Source organism: Pinus tabuliformis, chromosome 3_2, assembly GCF_031772625.1.
Source record: "Pinus tabuliformis cultivar Carrire ecotype Pingquan chromosome 3_2, CPIR1, whole genome shotgun sequence".
NCBI classification, from domain to species: Eukaryota; Viridiplantae; Streptophyta; class Pinopsida; order Pinales; family Pinaceae; genus Pinus; species Pinus tabuliformis.
This window is the reverse complement of record NC_142302.1, coordinates 691,992,718-692,011,494: the sequence shown is the minus strand read 5'-3', so window position 1 is coordinate 692,011,494 and position 18,777 is coordinate 691,992,718. Positions and strand designations below refer to the sequence as shown.

Sequence of the window (18,777 nt, the reverse complement as noted above, 5' to 3'; positions counted from 1 at the left end):
AAGTTCTTTTGTCTGTCCTGAGCTGCTTTCAGATTAGAGCGCACCTTTTTTACCAGTTCCTCCATTTCCTTAAGCATGTCAGGGCCTAATCTCAGTTTGTCTTCCGGTCCACTCCAGCTTGAGGGGGTGCGGCACTTCCGCCCATACAATACTTCAAAAGGGCTCATCTACAGTGATGTGTGGTAGCCATTATTATATGCGAACTCCACCAAATGAAGATAGTCTTCCCACTTGTTTGGTTGCTGCATCACAAAAGCCCTCAACATATCTTCCACCACCTGATTCACCCGCTCAGTTTGCCCATCGGTTTGAGGGTGATAGGCTGTGCTAAAGTTCAGCTGAGTTCCCAACTCTTCAAACAATGTCCTCCAAAAGACCGATGTAAATTTTACATCTCAATCTGAAATTATTATCTTAGGTAGCCCATGCAGCTTAAATATATTTTGCATGAACACATGAGTGATCTGCACAGCTCTGTACGTAGATTGCACAGGTATAAAGTGTGCTTCTTTGCTTAGTTTATCCACTACGACCATGATGGAGTCATTGTTCTTCTTTGATTTAGGCAACCCTGTTATGAAATCCATGGTGATGGTTTCCCACTTCCATTCCGGTATGGGTATTGGTTGTAATAGACCCGTAGGATGTTGGTGTTCTGCTTTAATTTGCTGGCATTCTAGACATCGAGCCAAGTATCTGGCCACCTCTTTCTTCATTCCCGGCCAATAATACCCTTTCCGGAGTGCAGTGACCATCTTTTGATATCCTGGGTGTCCGGCATAATGACTTCTATGGTACTCGTCTAATATCAGGTTTTTGATGTTGTTTTGATTGGGTACGTACAGCCTACCCTTATAGTACAACTTCCCAGCAACATCTAAAGCATAATCTGGCTATTTTTCATTGTTGTTCAGTAGCTGTACTTGCTGTTTTATTAGCTGATAAACAACATCTTGTTCGGCTGCCTTCTGGATCATCTCCCCGAAGGGGATTTTCCCTTCACTGCAAGAAACCTCATATAAGCATTGCAACTTCCGACTCAATGCGTCAGCCACCCGATTCTCCTTCCCTTTTAAATGCTTGATCTCAAAATCAAAACTGCTCAGAAAATCCACCCACCGAGCTTGTCTCGCATTTAGAGTGGGCTGATTGAAATAATTGGTCAGGCTATGATGGTCTATCAATAACAGGAATTTCTTCCCCATAAGGTAATGTCGCCACATTTTCAGGGCGTGAATCACAACAGCCAGCTCTAGATCGTAAGCAGAATATTTCTGCTCATGCTCTTTTAACTTTCTTGATTCATATGCTATCACCTTTCCTTCCTGCATTAACACACCTCCTACCCCTTCCTTGCTTGCATCAGTACACACCACATACTCTTTACTGGGGTCGGCTATGCTTAGAACAGGTGCTGTGGTGAGTAGATATTTCAGTTGCTTGAAACTTCTTTGACATTCAGGAGTCCACCTGAAAGTTTTCCCTTTTTTCTGCAAGGATGTGATTGGATAAGCTACTCTTGAAAAACCCTCTACAAACCGTCGATAATAACCTGCTAGCCCCATGAAAGATCGGATATCCGCCACATCTTTGGGTACTGGCCACTCCATGATGGTCCTAATCTTTTCAGGATCCATGGCAATCCCATCTTTAGTGATGATGTGGCCCAGATATTGTATCTGCTCCTTAAAGAATTCACATTTACTAAACTTGGCATATAATTGGTGTTCTCGGAGGGTTTGCAATACTAACCTGAGGTGCTCCTGATGCTCCTCTTTAGTCCGAGAGTAAATCAATATATCGTCAATAAAGATCAGCACAAACTTATCTAAATACCGATGAAACACACTATTCATCAAACACATAAAGGTGGCGGGAGCGTTGGTCAACCCGAAGGGTAACACCACAAACTCATAGTGACCATACCGCATTCTAAACGCTGTCTTAGCTATGTCTTCTTCTTTAATTCGGATTTGGTGATACCCGGATCACAAATCAATCTTTGAGAAAATTGTTGCTCCCTTCACCTGGTCAAACAGCTCATCGATTCGGGGCAGAGGGTACTTGTTCTTGATTGTCAATTTGTTTAACTGGCGATAATCCATACACATGCGGAGAGTCCCATCCTTTTTCTTCACAAACAATACCGGGGCTCCCCAAGGGGACACACTGGGGCGAATGTATTTTTTGTCCAGCAGCTCCTGTAATTGCATCTTCAGCTCTGTTAATTCTGGTACACTCATCCTGTAGGGAGCCCGAGAAACTGGGGCTGCCCCCGGCACCAGTTCTATTGTAAAATCTATGTCCCTTTTCGGTGGCAATCCCGATATTTCCTCTGGAAATACATTAGCAAATTCCTGTATCACAGGAATATTCTCCAATGTAGCTGTTTTGTCTTTCGAGTTAGCGTACCCCACTTGGATGGCATAGATTTGACACCCTTTCCGGATGCATTTTGCTAGCTGCGAGGCAGTTATGGGCCGAAGCTGCACTGGCCGTTTAATCCCCTGCACCTCTTGTTTTATTCCCAGCTCATCCTTATAACTGATAGTCTTGGTCTTACAATTAATTATGGACCAGTGTTTTTCTAGCCAGTCCATACCAATCAGTATATCGTAAGAGCCAAGGGGAAGCACATTTAGATCCGCTGTCATGGACTGTCCTGCTATTTTTATTGGGCAGTTTTTGACCTTGGACATTACCCGCCTTTTTGCCCCTGTGGCCAGCTGAACTAGCCAGGGGGTCTTAAACTTAACAGGCTGCAACTTACAATGTTCCACAATTCTAGGACTAATGTAACTTAACGTTGCACCAGGGTCTATTAAAATAGTTACAACAAGGTCTAAGAGTTTACCTTCAAATTCCACCATGGTCGGCTGGTACTCTGCCTGGCGATCTTCCAAAGCAGCATTAATCTTTGGCAGAGTTCATCCTACTTCGCCAACTGTAGAGGCTTCATACACCTGGGAAACCTGTTCAGCTCCTTTTCGTTGGGGGTAGTTTTTCACATAATGGGGCCCACCACAGCCCCAACATTGGACTGGGGGCCTTGCTGTCCCGTCGCTGTCTATTTTCCTGGTTCGTTCATTGGTTCTAGACTCACTGGGGGGCTGCAGTCGGAGTGTATTTTTCTGTGAATTTCTGCTGATTTTCCCCTTGGCGAATCCTTTGCTCCCTCCACCGCGATTACTTTTTGTGCTCCCAGCGAATTTGCTGCCTTTCTTATCGACCCATTTCTTACCCTGGGCATCTCCTTTCTACTTGCTTTGCTGATAGCAAATTCGGGCCTTGCGAATAGCCTCATCCATCGTCTTTGGGTTGTCAAATTCAATCCTTTCCCTCATACTTGACGGTAAGCTGCTAACAAACCTCTGTACTTTAGCTTTTTCTTCCCGTATATAGGGCACATAACGAAGTAGGGAGGTAAAGCGAGTAATAAATTCGTCCATAGTCTGCTGCCCCAACCGCAGGTCATGGAATTCTCTTGCCTTCTCATCGTAGAAGCATTCGGTCAGGTACCTTTCCTTAAAATATCTTTGAAAATTCTCCTAGGTGATATTCTATTCACTTACACCCTTTACCATTTTAACCTCCTCCCACCACAGGGTGGCCTTTCCCTGTAATTGGAAAATGGCCAACCGCACCTTGAGGTTGTGGTCGTATTCATACAGCTGGAAATATTTGTTCATATTGATCAACCAGGCCTCTGCTGCTTCCTCCTGTTCTCCATCAAAGTGCGGCGGCTTGATTTTATGGAATTCTCCTTGCAGCTCTATCCGCTGCCTTTTGGATGTCTGCTGTTCAGAAGCATTATCTGAACATTCCTCCTCCCTTCCTTCTGATTCTTCGGGCTCTGTGTGGGGGATCTGTTCTCCTGACATTCTTTGTTGTTCAGTGCTGGGATTCGGTGGCTGTTGATTCTGCCTATCAGATAGGCTTTTTATGATCCTCTCCTGTTCCATAGTCAACCGTGCATTATCTTCTCGTAACCGGGCCATCTCATTTTTCAGTTCTTGTACTGTTTCCAAAATCGCCATGTTAGTATTACGTGCTTCCTCACCCAGCTGAACCCATAACTCGGGATTGTTTCCAGAACCTGCTGCAGGCCCCTGACCCCCCCCAAACCTGTGGGAGGCGTTGTCTGTTCTTCTCATGTTGTCTGTTGTTCCTGTGCTTACCACAAAACAAGTAACATCGGAAAGGTCATCACATTATCTGTTTGTTTATACATTCTTTAGAAACGAGATAAGTTGTAAATACAGTGGGTTAATAGTATTATTTTTTTTTAGTTTCTTTGTTGCCTGGTTTCCCAGTACCCAGAGGCCACAGTTTTGTTCCTAAGCTCTGATACCACTTGTAATGTCTCCACACGTAATTATTTTTTTACAGATATACATAATTAAATCTGCAGATTACATTAAATTAAACCTCATGCTATGGATTCCCTAGGGATTAGTTAAACTCATACCTCCACCTACATTAATCTGGTACTGTTTCACATTTGTTGCATCATGAACTTGTTGCATGAACACTCCACGTGGCGCTTGCTGATGAGCTGAGCCCAGATTTTTCATATGCCAACCTGTGACATGTCTTATCCATTTTTAAAGGAATTAATTAGTGCCTGGCCTCGTGCTGTACGAGGCCTGCAGGCATGTCCTACCTTATGCTTTGCATGGTGATTCTCGCTCGATGGAGGGGAGATACCTCAGTCAATCCAACGGTGGTTGGGTGGAGTGTTATCGTGACCTACTAACCTATACTGTTGTTGGCCTTGAAAACTGGCTCATTTGGGTTAGTAGGTCTCCCACTCAGAGGGTTTTTTTAGTCTCCATATCTGTACTCGGACTGGGAAGCCGTCTTACAGACTTTGTCCAGCTACCCGCGAAATGGCACATGACATCTCACTAAGATCGAATAGGGTTTGGTTATTCTGCTTTCATTGTTATATAAGTCTTTATCTTTGTTCTACGTTTTAAAGCTTTTGATGATATATGGTTATGCAACTACAGGCTCTTGGCTATGGGGCGGCCAGCAAGACTAGAGTCAGTGCTGCGCACACTCCGGCCAGGGTTCCTAGCAGGTAATATTATGATAAACTGAGCATAGCTCCTTAAGTAGTTTTTTGATTGCAGCTTACCTGGTACTTATCAGAGTTTGTGTTTTTCTGTTTTCAGGCGGGACGCCAACCCTAACTCGGTGGCTAGCCTGGACTAGGGGTAAACCCCATCTCTGCCATGCCTGATTCCCAGGTACGGGAGTCTCTCCCACCAAAGCTTGGCTGGCCATTTGCAGAAATCCTTGTAATTCGAGAGTTTCAGGGTTTTCATTTCTTTATATATTTAATAGGCATGGGTTAGGAGCGACTCTGCACTGTATTTTTTTATGCAAGTTAATGCCTGGATTTTCTGGGCCAGCTATAGTTCTCCGCTCGCCCTTATGTATGGTGAATATTGTTATTTTGTGCGCATAAGTGCTTGTTCCTCGTCCTCGGAACTGTATTTATATGATGTATATTTTGCTTTACATACTACCAATTGAAGGATGGTTATTTTGTTCTACAGATTACAGTTTTCATAAGATTGTCGTATTTTCTTTGATAGCAATATAGAAATTAATGTTAATTCCTGGCAGGGAAATTTCCGCTCTGCGGCTTCCCATCAGAAGTTTTCTTTCAGTCTTTAAAACTCATGAGCTGTGGTTTTCCACCCAAAAGGTTTCAGGTCTTTGTTTCCTATTTGGAAATGGTTATTTGCATGGCTTATATGGCTAATATATCCTCTGCGACGAGATGCATGTGATCTGTCTTCCTTTCCTCTGTTAAGAAGATTTGACCTGCTCCCTTACGTGCCTGTAGCCCTTCCATCCCATGGCCCGATGTCCCGACGTAATGCGGCGGATATAGGGCAGTGGCTTGTAAACTCATTCGAGCTTACGGCCCTTCCCGCCCCTTGCCGAGCTCCTTGGGGGCGACTTCGCGGGCCTAGATAGGTGAATTTTCTACTCAAAGAAAACAAAGACCTTCACAGACATAATACCTTCAGTCAAGATCTTGATATTGCTTGGGGGGAATCTGAACAACACACACCCATCCCAGTTCTTCTGAGTGTATTGTTATACCTTTTCTTCTTTTTGTTTTGCTGCTCGCCTGAGGGAATCTCCTCCTTGCCAAGTACCCTAGATCTGATTTACTGGTTATAATTACAGGTTAAGTAATTCTTACAGCCGAGAATTTATGTAAAGAGAAATACTAGTTTAATACAGATGCAATTTCTTTACAGCAAACAATTGTGCTGCCTTGTCCACCCACAACTAGCATCCTGTACCCACTAGCCTATTTTTATTATTTAACTTTAGGAGAAGTTTAATTATACGGTCATGGTCAGTCCTATAGGGTATGTCTGACCTTTATACGGTCTTCCCTCCCAAACCAGCTAACAACAATATTCTTTTAACAAAATTATGGACTTCTCATCTGTGCACCCTTACACTTTCCACTAAATTTTCTACAACATACAGGTATTATTAACGTTCCTTACTCTTTAAAATTTGGACAGAACTGCGTACCTGTGTTGTCTGCCGTAGATGCCCTTCTGCTTCCTTTTTTTTTTTTTTTGCTGATACAGTCAACCTGCTTCTCTGCAGCTAGTCCACCACCCGACCGTGAGACTGTCTTTCAAGACCAGTCTCCCCCCTAGCTTGCTCTAAGACAACAGTCTTAGCTAGTTGCAGCGCTCTGCGCTCTTACCATCTGATCCTCACCAGACGTGGTAAGCTACCCATTACCTGACTGTCTGTCCTCTACAACACAGTCCTCTCTTTTTTTTTTCCTCTCTCCCCTTTTTCCTGGAACCTATTCCACAGTTAGGGAGGGGAAAAAGTGGTTAGGGTTTTGCAACCGTTTCTTTATTATTTTTCTTTTGATATATATTAACTCTTTTAAGTTACATATCATCCCTGTTACTGGAAAATTATTCCACGATTCCAAAAAAATAGATATTAATTAATTTATGCAACAGATCATAATCACCATCCTTTCATTTATGGTTTTTTTTTAAACTGAGGTAATAATAAAAAAAAAATATTTACAACACTTTGAGAATATGACACGTGCATTTAAAAATATATTAATAAACAATTAATTTAATGTTTACTATATGGATTAATACTTCAATGTGTCTATAAAGTAAACTATTTCAATATCAATTATGTATATTATATAAGCATAGATCTATCTTAATTGTATATCAACTTAGAGTAAGAAATGATCAAGTCCCTCAATATAGAAACAAAATTTTTCCAGAAAAGCTTTAAGAAAAAATGCACCTTGAGAAATTTGATTCACCTCTAGAATTAGTAGATCCGGATTTAAATGAATTTTTACTAGTTCTTAATAATGTGATTTATATTTATATAAATTTTACATATATAGATAGGAATATTATTTGTTTTAATTTTATTAAAATTCTAATAATGAATATAGTTGCACATATATATTCCATTTTTTTTGTAAGTCAAAATTTTCTATTAATTTACACAAGAATCACATCATGAGAAGTTTTCAAATGAGCACAAATGGCTTCAGTTAGATTCACATTGTTGGCCTCTAGATACATACAAAATAAAGACTACAACAACTTCAAAAAACTAGATTTCTCATGCTTCATTGTCCAGTAGGCTCATTGCTACTTCGAAGCTGTGCTAATTCTTGTTGCAGTCTACTTACCATATCCAAAAGTTGACAAGGTAATGGAGTGCTACCTTCCTCCAACTCAACATACGAGTCTTCCCGCCAGTAATAACTAGAGGAGAGTTATCCATTATTGTACAATCCTCTGCTTTAGCTCAGTACCCTACGAAATAGACCAACTAATATTAATAAGTTACATTTACTACTACCCCTGCTCATTCCGTAACTATGGTGGTGCCTTTTACTCAAGCCTAGTACAGTAGCTGGTCCTCTAATACCATTTTTCAGATATCAAACCTACAACAACACTTCAACATACACACAACCAATTTTTTTTAATAATGTATATATTGTACTTCCTAACTGTACCATTATTGGTGGTGCATTACCTATTTGATTCCATGGGTGTTTTCTTTTAATTTTTTTTACCTTGTCATTAATCATGGCATGATATTCTTACATCTCACACTACATTAGCATTTGGCCTTGTGGTAATCATGGCATGATTATATTTAGAGGCTTGCATTAAATTTAAAGTTTTACTTTATTATTGTGCACCTTTTGTTGAGATATATTCATAATCTAGATTCCTTTTACTTAGTGTTTTTCTACACTGGGGTGATAACTGCATCATTTCTTAATGGATCATGACCCTACACCTCAACGCTTAATTTCAAATTTGGGATGTGTTGTTTATTAGACCAATTTCACAATATTTTTATTTATTGATTAATGTAATTCGTATCATAAGTATGCATGATTACAAATATTATTAATATGCATAACATATTACTTGGAACCAATCGTGCATGTTAGAATTCCTACCGTCTGGTTTGTTAATACAAGGCATGCCTATGCTCAGTTCTTGTTCATCATTACAACTATTCAACGCTTACACCCCACCTCCTATCATCTTCGTCAACATGTCCTAAACCATGTGAACACGTACTAAGGCACATGGAATCCATTACTACTGATGTAATGGGAATTTGATGTCCCGGATCCCCTATCTCTCATCAAGGGCACACATTGGTTTGGATAAACCCTAACCTTTCATCACATTTTTTATTCACTCATTTGGCTTCTCGCTCTGCCACTAGAGCCGATGATTCTGTAACTGTGCACTATGCCCATGTTTTCTTTCTCCCTCAGCATACCTCTGCGGTCGCCACTACATGCTGCTAAGTATGAAATATTCAGCCGTACCCAGCCACGATGTGGAATTTGTCTGGAAGCGCAGTGACTCACCTGGACCATCAATTTCAATACTAGGGTGTAGGCAATAGTTGGAGCAACGAGGGTCTACAAGTCATCCTCCTTCAACTAGGTAGACTATTTCTTTGACTTATGGGGTTCTATGCTTATGTATTATTCTCAACATGGTTCTATTTCGCCCTTTACCTATGCACAAGACTGGTATACAAGTCACTTGTGGATCGGCGTGGGGTCCTCGTAACCAATACGAAACGATATAGATACTAAGTATTGCTGGTAGTATTTACCCCTTCATTATCCATGGCTTGCTTGTTAATTAACTCGTAATCTTACCCACATTCTTACAGTTCATGTTGGGGTTTTCCTTGCTCCTTTTGTTGTCGAGATTCAACTACAACCAAGAGATTTTTGTCGTGTGCCCATCATATAGGTGATACTGTCCTTCATAATTTTGTTGTTATTATGGGTTTAATTACTTTTAAGTTTTTTTGGGAATTTTACTACCCACTAATTTCACCATTCATCTCGTTGGACTGGTACATGTATCCCACAACCCTTTTCCCATATCAAGTGTAAATATTTCCATGTCACACCGAGTACTGATAGGACATTCTTCTCCTTCCAGGTTGGTTCCTTTACATGAACCTCCCTCACCGGGTCGCCTTACCACAAATTGGCTATTGGAATATGAAATTTTGATATTGTTACTAGGTTTTCCTACTTTTTAAAAGTTAAAGCGCCATACATGAGTCTTATAGTTGTCTACCAGATTCAAATCGCTAACGTATCTTGAACCCCTATTCAAGGGTTTTATTTTTCTGTTGTTTCTTTATTGTATTTAGTGTTTATACATGCATCTTATAGAAAGGATAGTGGTCTCTTTTAATGAATTTTTTTTCTTTTTGAACATTACTGTAGAGCCTCACTTTATGGTTATGGTTACAGAATTATTCTATATTTCCAAAATGTTGTGAATTGGAAATAATATTACATCTTGTTTCTATTTAATTATTTGTAATTGAAGTTTATATCTATCCCCTTTTCATCTATCACCAGGAGTACCTATGACTCATTCTCATTTTATTTATTTCCATGAATGTATTTTGTTTGGCATTAAATTATAAGAGGAAAGGATACTGCCAAAGATTTTCACTTTCTGTCTCTTATTTTCTGTTCTCGTTTAAATACTAAAGCTATAATTTGGGCATTTTTCCTATCTCGGTTTGGCTAGCATGAGGAACAATTCTTCCTTTTTTTCTAGAATGGAATCCACAATAAGCACAAGTTTGCTTCTCTGTCTGAATTAGAATTATTGTTCCAGCCTAGTGTTGTGCTTATTCCCTCCTATATAGTGACGTTGAGCGCTATAGACTCATGCTAAATGTTATAAAGTCTAATTACCCCTGAGCGTGCTATAATTATTTGTTTTTAAAAGAATTGTACCTCAGTGACAATAGATATAATTGTGCATTCTATCCTATGGAATTTATTTTCTAAATAATATGCCTCTCGCCACAAATTTCCAGAGTCGAGGAGTTTATATTCTGATTATGATTTACTATTTAATTCCTTTTTTCCTAAATCCCAGATTTGCGAGGATATTATTTACTTTCTAGTACGCTCACAAACATGTCATCCCATAAGTTTACAGTCATTAGCTTAAACTTATTCTTCCCTTAGTGTTTTCATTCCATAACCATTTACTTCCCAACTAAACTACAACTAGTGAATTGAGATGATTCCCTAAGCTTAGCACTACCCTTGGAGTAATCAACGATTCACATATGAGTGTTTTTGGGATTTTCAAACTGTATTAAGTTTGTTGCATCTTCTGTTCAAGTAATTTGTTCTTGAATGCATTAGGAATAGAGTAAATTTATCATTAATAATCTATCTCCTTCACCTGGGAGGGCAGTTGCTAGAGTTTGATATCTCTTAGCAGGTCGAGATACTCCTACTTCAAACACCGAAATCCTTAATTCTTAAATTGTATCTAGAAGAATTATGGTCTGGAGATTAATTGTCCATTCATTTGGGTAAGTAGGTACACCTTCCTTTCTAATTTTAGTGACTCCCATTAGGTATTTAAATAATCCTTCATCCCAATTCTGACATGCAGCTACGCACTCAACTCCATCTTCGAGTAGGAGACATAGGCCATTATGCAATCAAGAAATTTGATAATTTTATGGTATTTACTTATTAAACATGCATAGATTAAAATCTACATTTTTCTAACTTCTGCAGTAAATATAATCACATAATAGAGTTCTACACTAATTTCACAAGACAAGACTTATCTAACATAAAAGTAAATTGACAGAGCAATTTTCCTTTAATCATAAAAGTAGGTTCACAGAGCAGATTTCCTTTAATCCTAAAAGTGAGTTCACAGAGTAGATATCATTTAACATGAAAGTATTTACCGAGATCATTTTCAAAATAGAAAATTAACCTTAAATCCCATTGTATAACAAATAAAATTTACTCTAATCCATGATATAAATAATAACAGAGAAACAAAGTCTCTAACCAGCAATTCGACTTGGAAATTGTGCCTGAGACAACACTAATCCACCCACCAATGGAACAACCTTTGAGCCTCCCCGAGCTAAGATGACCTTGACTACAATCCGCAACCCCCTAATAATTCCACATAATGACTTTTTAACATTATTCTTCCCAAAGATTTTTCCTTGGGAACGTCCTACCTTACAAGGATCTGTTAACCCTTTCACCTAGGATTTTCTTTAGTTTTTCCACATAATGTCTGCTTTTATCTCCTGTAGCAATTTTATCAGTGTTTATCTCCCAGTGAGTATTTGTTTTTTAGGAATTTTAAATCAAATATGATTCAATTTAGATTTGGGCAAGCATGTTTTTACTCCCATGTTTCTTTCCCCATAATTTCAAGGTTTATTAAACAATTTATATATTAAATGACATCAATTATTCTTGATAATCAATTCATCATTGGTCATTTTCCAATCGTACTAATAATAGTTACGTACACAAATAAATTGTTTCTATAATAATGGGGGGTCTTACATTATCTTGAGGATTACACCAATTAATATTGGTCTGACATTCCTTTCATAAAGCACTTTGAACAAGCTCATTTTAAATGAAGCATGATAGTTATTTTTGTACGCAAAATATACTAGGTGAAGTTAGTCTTCCATTCTAGTTGGTTATTGCATGACATACATCCTCAACATGTCTTATAACACATGGTTCACTCGTTCAATTTGTCCATATATCTATGGATTGTATGTGGTACTAAATTGAACTTGTATACCTAACCTGGTAAAAAGAGCTCCAAAAAGCAGAGGTGAAATTCACATCCCTGTTTGATGTCACCACCTTAAGAATACCATGTAATTTAAAAGTTTCCTTCATGAAGATATCTACAAGTTGTACATTTTTGTAAGTAGACATTATAGGAATGAAGTGTGCAGATTTAATCACTTAATCTACTACTACTATGATAGAGACATTTTTCTATTTTGACCTTGGTAAACTCATGATACAGTCGAAGGTAATAACTTCCCATTTCCACTCAGGGATGGGTAGTGGACGGAGTAAACTAGCTGGATGTTAGTGCTCTGGTTTAACTTACTAGCACTCAAATGATTTGGCTAAATATTTTGTGATACCTTTCCTCATACCAGATCAAAAATAACTTTTCTGTATTGCAATAAACAAGTTTTGGTATCGGGGATTGAAAACATAGGGGCTTCTATGGAATTCACCCAGAATTACCTACCTAATAGTTTCTTGGTTAGCAATGTATTTTCTTCCCTTATAAATTAGTAACTCATTATTATTAATTTCATAGTCAGTGTTTTCTTTCATATCGTCCAATTGTTTAACTTGCTACCAAAGGTAGCCATATTTTGGGTATCTTCTCATAGCTTCCTTAATCTAATTTGTTAAATCAAACTCTACTTGGTTGTAGGAAATTCCATAAACATAATGCAATTTCCTACTCAATGCATTGAATACTTGGTTTCCATCCACATTTAGGTGTCTAATATCAAAATTCAATGCACATAAAAATGTAGTCCACCTTGTTGGTCATGTATTTAGGTTGGGTTGTTTGGAGAAGTTTGTTAAGTTGTTATCGTTTGTCATTAAAACAAACATCCTCCCAAATAAATAATGCCTCCATAATTTTAAACTTTGAATTACTATAGTCAACTATGATCCATAAGAAAAATAACCTTGCTCATGTTATTTTAACTTCTAGGACTCATAGTCTACTACCCTACCTTCCTGCATCAATACCCCTCCAACATATTCTTTACATGGATCTATGGGGACGAAAAATTACTTTTTAGGATATGCAACTTTTAATATTGGGGTTGTAGTTAGCAATTGTTTCAGTTGCTCAAAGTTATGTTGTCACTCCATTCTCCACTTTAAAATTTTCACTTTCTCTTTCAGCGAGGTGATACTATAACAATTTTTGAAAATATTGCTGTAAAATAGAGATAATGTCAAGCTAGACCCATAAACAATCGAATATCTGCAACATTCCTAGGGAAAATTCATTCCATAATGGTTTAAGTTTCTTTGGGTCTACAGTTATTCCTTTTTGAAAAATAGTGTGTCCCAAATACTGTATATAGTCCTTATAAAAGTCACACTTGTTGTACTTTGCACATAGCTAATGCTTGCACAATGTTTGTAGTATAATTCCCAGTGCTCCTTATGTTCCTCTAATCTTTTAGCATATATAAGGATATCGTCAATAAAGATTTGAACAAAGTTGTCTAGATATGTATGAAAAATGTCTTTTATCGGACTAAAAACATTGCTGGGGCATTACTAAGCCCGAATGGTAACACAACAAACTCACAAATCTAGAATTTTATGTCTTTAAACAGGCTAGAAATCCAACAATTTAATTGGAATTTTATGTCATTAATAGGCTACATAAGAGAAGAATATTATGGGGAAAAGCATTAATTATCAAGATTCTGAGGGTAAAAATCAAAATGGATTAAAAATGTCTAGATAACAGAACATAATAAAACATTATAAAATGTCTTCCATGTTGTGTTAGAGAGAGCTCAGGACAACCAAAACCATAATCAATAATTAAATTCAAGTTTATACAAATTTATTATTCATGATATAAATAAATTTCATTACTATTGTTTTAAATATAATTTTGTTGTACATGAATATGAATAATAAACATGGACATTAACTTCTTCTTCTTACTTGTATGGATTTCTCTTTCTCGGATTTTTACTATTTTCTATTGTTTAATATTGTTAATTTTTTTTAGAAAATTAAGTGTGAGACTGTGAAATATGCTAAACTTTTCTTTAAGAATCTTAATTTTTTTAATTAAATTAATAGATTAATGATGTTTTCTTGTTGAGTGATTCAAATATCCTCTTTCCTATCCATCTTTTAGGATTCCAAAGGAAGTGCATTTTTCTCAGCATGAAGGGGCACATTATGTCTTGTTGAAATTCTTTAAATCCTTTCATATCTCTCCTTTCTATGCTCTTCAAATCTACATAGTAAAACTCATGAAGGTATTCTAAAGTAACACTTTTTTGTCTATCAAAACAAATGAAGGGGAGGATGTTAACGCATCCGTAAAGCTAGAATTTGGCACCCAAAATGTCGACAAGGAATTTACCACATCCAAAAGTTAGTTGTAGATAGTAATTTTTACCCAACCTTCAACATAAACCCAATGCTTCTCAAGTGGAAACTTAACACTAAATGCATTTTTAGCTCATTTAGTATAGGGAGCAATGAGTATAATAGAGAAACCAGTTCAAGCCTAGCAACTAGAAAATAATTTCGATAGAGTGGAAAAAAAGATCCCAATAACTAACCTGTAGAATCAATCACTATTAGCTATACAACATTCTAATTTATACAAAAAAGTAAAAAATATGAGCACCTTTCTATAATATTGTTCAAAAGGACCATACTTAAAAAGTAACCAATATACGTCTACATAGGAAAACAAAGTTACCAGATAAGAAAAATATGAATAACATAGGTTAGGATTTCCTTGTCACTTGAATTGTATAGTTGGATGTTGTAAAAGTATGAATATTCCAAATCAAAATGCAGAGGGAAAATTTTAAGGATGGAAGTTTATCTAAAAGTTTAGAAACCTTGACAAATTTATCTAAAGACTAGTACTTAATCTCTGTCACTCCTTGTTGAACCAAATTCCGAATGAGATCATATTGAATATCAATATGCTTGTTATTCATATGAAACTTTGGATTATTGGCCATTTGAATGGCTCTTTCATTATCACATATCAACTGAGTGGGCTACTCTTGCCACCGATGTATATCCTCTAGAATAATTTTCAACCAAACCACTTCACATGCTATTGTTGCTACTACTTTATACTCTGCTTCTGCTATGGAGAGAAAATTTGTGGTCTGCTTCTTAGTACTCCGAGTAACTACTATTCAAAATGGCTAAATGAATGTTGTGAATAATATTTCATTTCATCCATCCACAAAACCTAATTTTAATTTATATAACCTATGAGCGCTGCTATACAAAAGGATAAAAATGGATCCAAAAACACTCCCAAAGTCTGCAAATCTGCTTAAAATCATGTCAAGGGATCCATGAATGCTGAAATCTCCAGTTTTGGTCAAAGGTCATCCACCGATCGAAATAGTTACAAGAGGGGAGCCCTTCGAGGGTTGGCAATGCACTATCGGGAGGCCGAAACACTACAAAACCATGAAAAAAACCCACAAGCACAGGCTTAAATAATGCTGGCACATCAGCCATTAGATTTGGCTGGTTAATGGTCCAGATCTAATCGGCGGATCGCAATCGGCATAGGCAAGCAGTGTCAATCGGCGTGGACAGGAGAGGCATTGCGATCGCGATCAGTGATTAAATGTGAACCATCGATCGTGCACATAGATCAACGGCCCACATCACATCGGTGAGTCGCATTAGCAAGGAGCTATGTTATTTATATAAAGGGGCTAAGGCATCGAGTGATCAGCGATTGCGACCAGATCGTATCACTTTATCGCATCGGTAGAGACAAATCGGCACAGATAGTGTGCATTGAGCGATTGCGACCAACGATGCAATATGGACCATCGATCACGCGCGCTGATTGACGGTCCATGTTACATCGCCGAATTTCTATTGGCAGAAACCAAAGGGAGCCTTGGAGCCTTGCGATACGATAAGACCCAGACCCGATGGGTTTCTGGAATGAAATTGTTTAAATATTTGAAGCTCAAAGGGAGGCCTTTTTCATGTTTTTCCTGTGTTTTTCAAGTATTTCCAAGAACAAGGGAATGAAGGGAACATGCCGTCTGCGATAGGTAACAGTGACCCAAGGGTGGACCCGATAGACAATTAAACCATATTTGAGGACTTTGGGAGTCCAAAAGAAGCAGATTTGGCGGGATTTCTCACAGCTGCATCATTTCTATGTTATAGCAGAAAGCAGTACTCTTTTGTATTTAGAATATAATAGAGGCCCGAAGACCCTTTCTATCACATAAACAAAGGACGGGAAATAACTTCCGGGAGACAGAGGCCGAGAAGCAATCATGGGCATTGACAACACTGCTCAACCATTTCATGCTCCCGAAAGGACGAAGGTGGCCAGTATTCAACACTTTGCACAGTTAATCTTCAACCACCACATTCAACAAGTAGGATGGCTGAGAAGGAAAAGGACATGCATTGAGCCGATCACAACATTTATCAGTTATGGAGCTTGTTTCATATTACACTCTACCGGCTCAAGAAAGACAATAGAACATCCGAGAAGGTCAAATTCATTCACAGACAAAGTCAGATTGCAGCAGAGACCCATATTAGATAGTTAAAGCGGTTGGTGGTCCATTATGACCCCTCCTCGTATAACACAGCAGAGAAATTTTGTAACCAACCTCTATATATATCTAGAAATAGAATGTAATAGGTGGATGAATGTTGATGAATGTTATTTTGATGTAAGGTTCAACTTCTGGAGACTGTAATTGCTCTCATACCTGTAGCATTTGGTCTTCATTTCCAACTAATACAAGCTTCTTTTGCTGTCAATTTCTCATTTTCCACTTCTCCTTATTATTCCAGGCTGTGCCTTTTTGCATTTGTTTATGTACTATTGATTTTTAGCATTAGAGGGGCTGCCATCCCACCTCTGTGTTAGAATTTGGCATGTATCATTGAGTTTGCTTGCAGGTTTTGTTGTTTTAATATCAGAGAGCTATCATCCTATCTGTGTATTAGAAATTAGGTTTACAGACCTTTAAACTGGTTGCAGTTGGCCATCACAGGGTCCTATGCATCTATTGGTGTGGTCAGTCTTCTCCATCATCACACTTTTTTTAAACTGTGAGTAATTGGTGGTTGAAAGCCTTGTAGTTTGTGGGTGTTCACCGATGTCTGGGGTCAATAATAGTAGGAGTGGTTATCCGGCTTGTATATACAACATTTCTTTCATTTTTCCATCATTTTATCCATCATTTTGTTGAATTTATAATGTTCCTGAGCATCACTCATATAAAACCTAAGTGAGTTTCTTGGGGTGATAAAATTAATTGGAACCGTTGTCGGGGAGAGGAGATCAAAGCTTAGCTTCCCTGGGAGACAACACAGTTCCAGATTTTGATGATAGACAAAGTCTGGCACATTTCTGGTTGTAATCATCTATCTGGCGACTCTACTAGAGGACCTATTTAGTGGCGACTCCACATTGCAGTTCTGGCTTAGTTTCTGAGACATACTCGAAGAAATCCACAGAAATCACCAGCTAACCCAGTGCCTGACCCTGAGAAGATTGTTAAATCGATGAAAACATCACAGAAAGGGGCATCAGGATCAGGTAAGCCTAAGAAAATTCATGCATCTCTGAAAGATAAAGTTATAGCTGAAGATATACAGCTTGAAGATTTAGAGCCTAACACTATTAGTAAGGAAATTTCTTTAGAGATTTATACAACCCCTTGTTGAGTTAGTTCCCCTTTGAATCTCAATCCAAAGAAATTTTCCCATACAGTCCATAACATCCCAATGTCTCTGTCATCCATTTCATTGTTTCATACTAGTCAATCTACCAATGTTTTTCCACATATCCCAGTCATGGCAGGACAGCAAGCACTCACGAGGATAGAAAGAATTGTTGCTGCTAGATATGGCCCTTTGGTCTTGCCTGTTCCGTTGAATCCCATGCCTGTGGGAGAATATCAGAAGTATATGCCAAAATTCATTGGTACAGAGGGAGTAACAACTGAAGAACACCTTGAAGCTTTCTATAGTTACGCTGATAACTTAGATATAAGTGAAAATGATGTGTGGATGAGAGTTTTTGTCCAAAGCCTTGATGGAGAGGCCAGAAAGTGGTTCAGAGAGCTAGCCCCTAGATCTATTGCTGATATTAAAGCTTTAGATGATACATTTTTGAAGCACTGGGGAGATAAAAAGGACTTGTTGTATTATCATACTGAGTTTGGTAACCTGAAGAGGGAAAATGGGGAATCTTTGCCTGATTTTAATAAAAGATTCAATTGAATGTATAGTAAGATACGAGTTGAGGTAAAGCCTACCCCCACCTCTGCCAAACTCACATATGCCAATGCTTTTGACTCTGATTTATGCCTGTTATTGAGAGAGAGGAGATGTGCTACATTAGCGGACATGCAGGATTCAGCCTTAAAAGTAGAATCTAATATCATGGCTGCAGAGAAACTAAAGAGTCAAGCTGATAGAAGAAGACAGAGAAATCATGCATCTACTTCTTCCGCATCATCTTCAAAACCTAAATTATATAAAATGACTAAGATGATTGAGCCATTGGCAGCTGAAATTTCTAAGTTAAAGGTTGAGCAGAATTAAGG

General features: G+C 38.1%; 1 protein-coding gene across 1 annotated transcript; it reads right to left on the bottom strand.

Moving 5' to 3' along the window:
- Positions 1–893: 893 nt before the first annotated feature.
- Positions 894–3,250, bottom strand: LOC149182518 (uncharacterized). The gene is made up of 4 exons (XM_089414583.1): positions 3,104–3,250; positions 2,171–2,759; positions 1,374–1,828; positions 894–1,274 (listed from the first exon to the last, which is right to left on the bottom strand). The coding sequence occupies exons 1-4, from the start codon at positions 3,248–3,250 to the stop codon at positions 894–896; spliced, it is 1,572 nt and encodes a 523-aa protein (XP_089270709.1).
- Between the last annotated feature and the right edge of the window lie 15,527 nt (positions 3,251–18,777).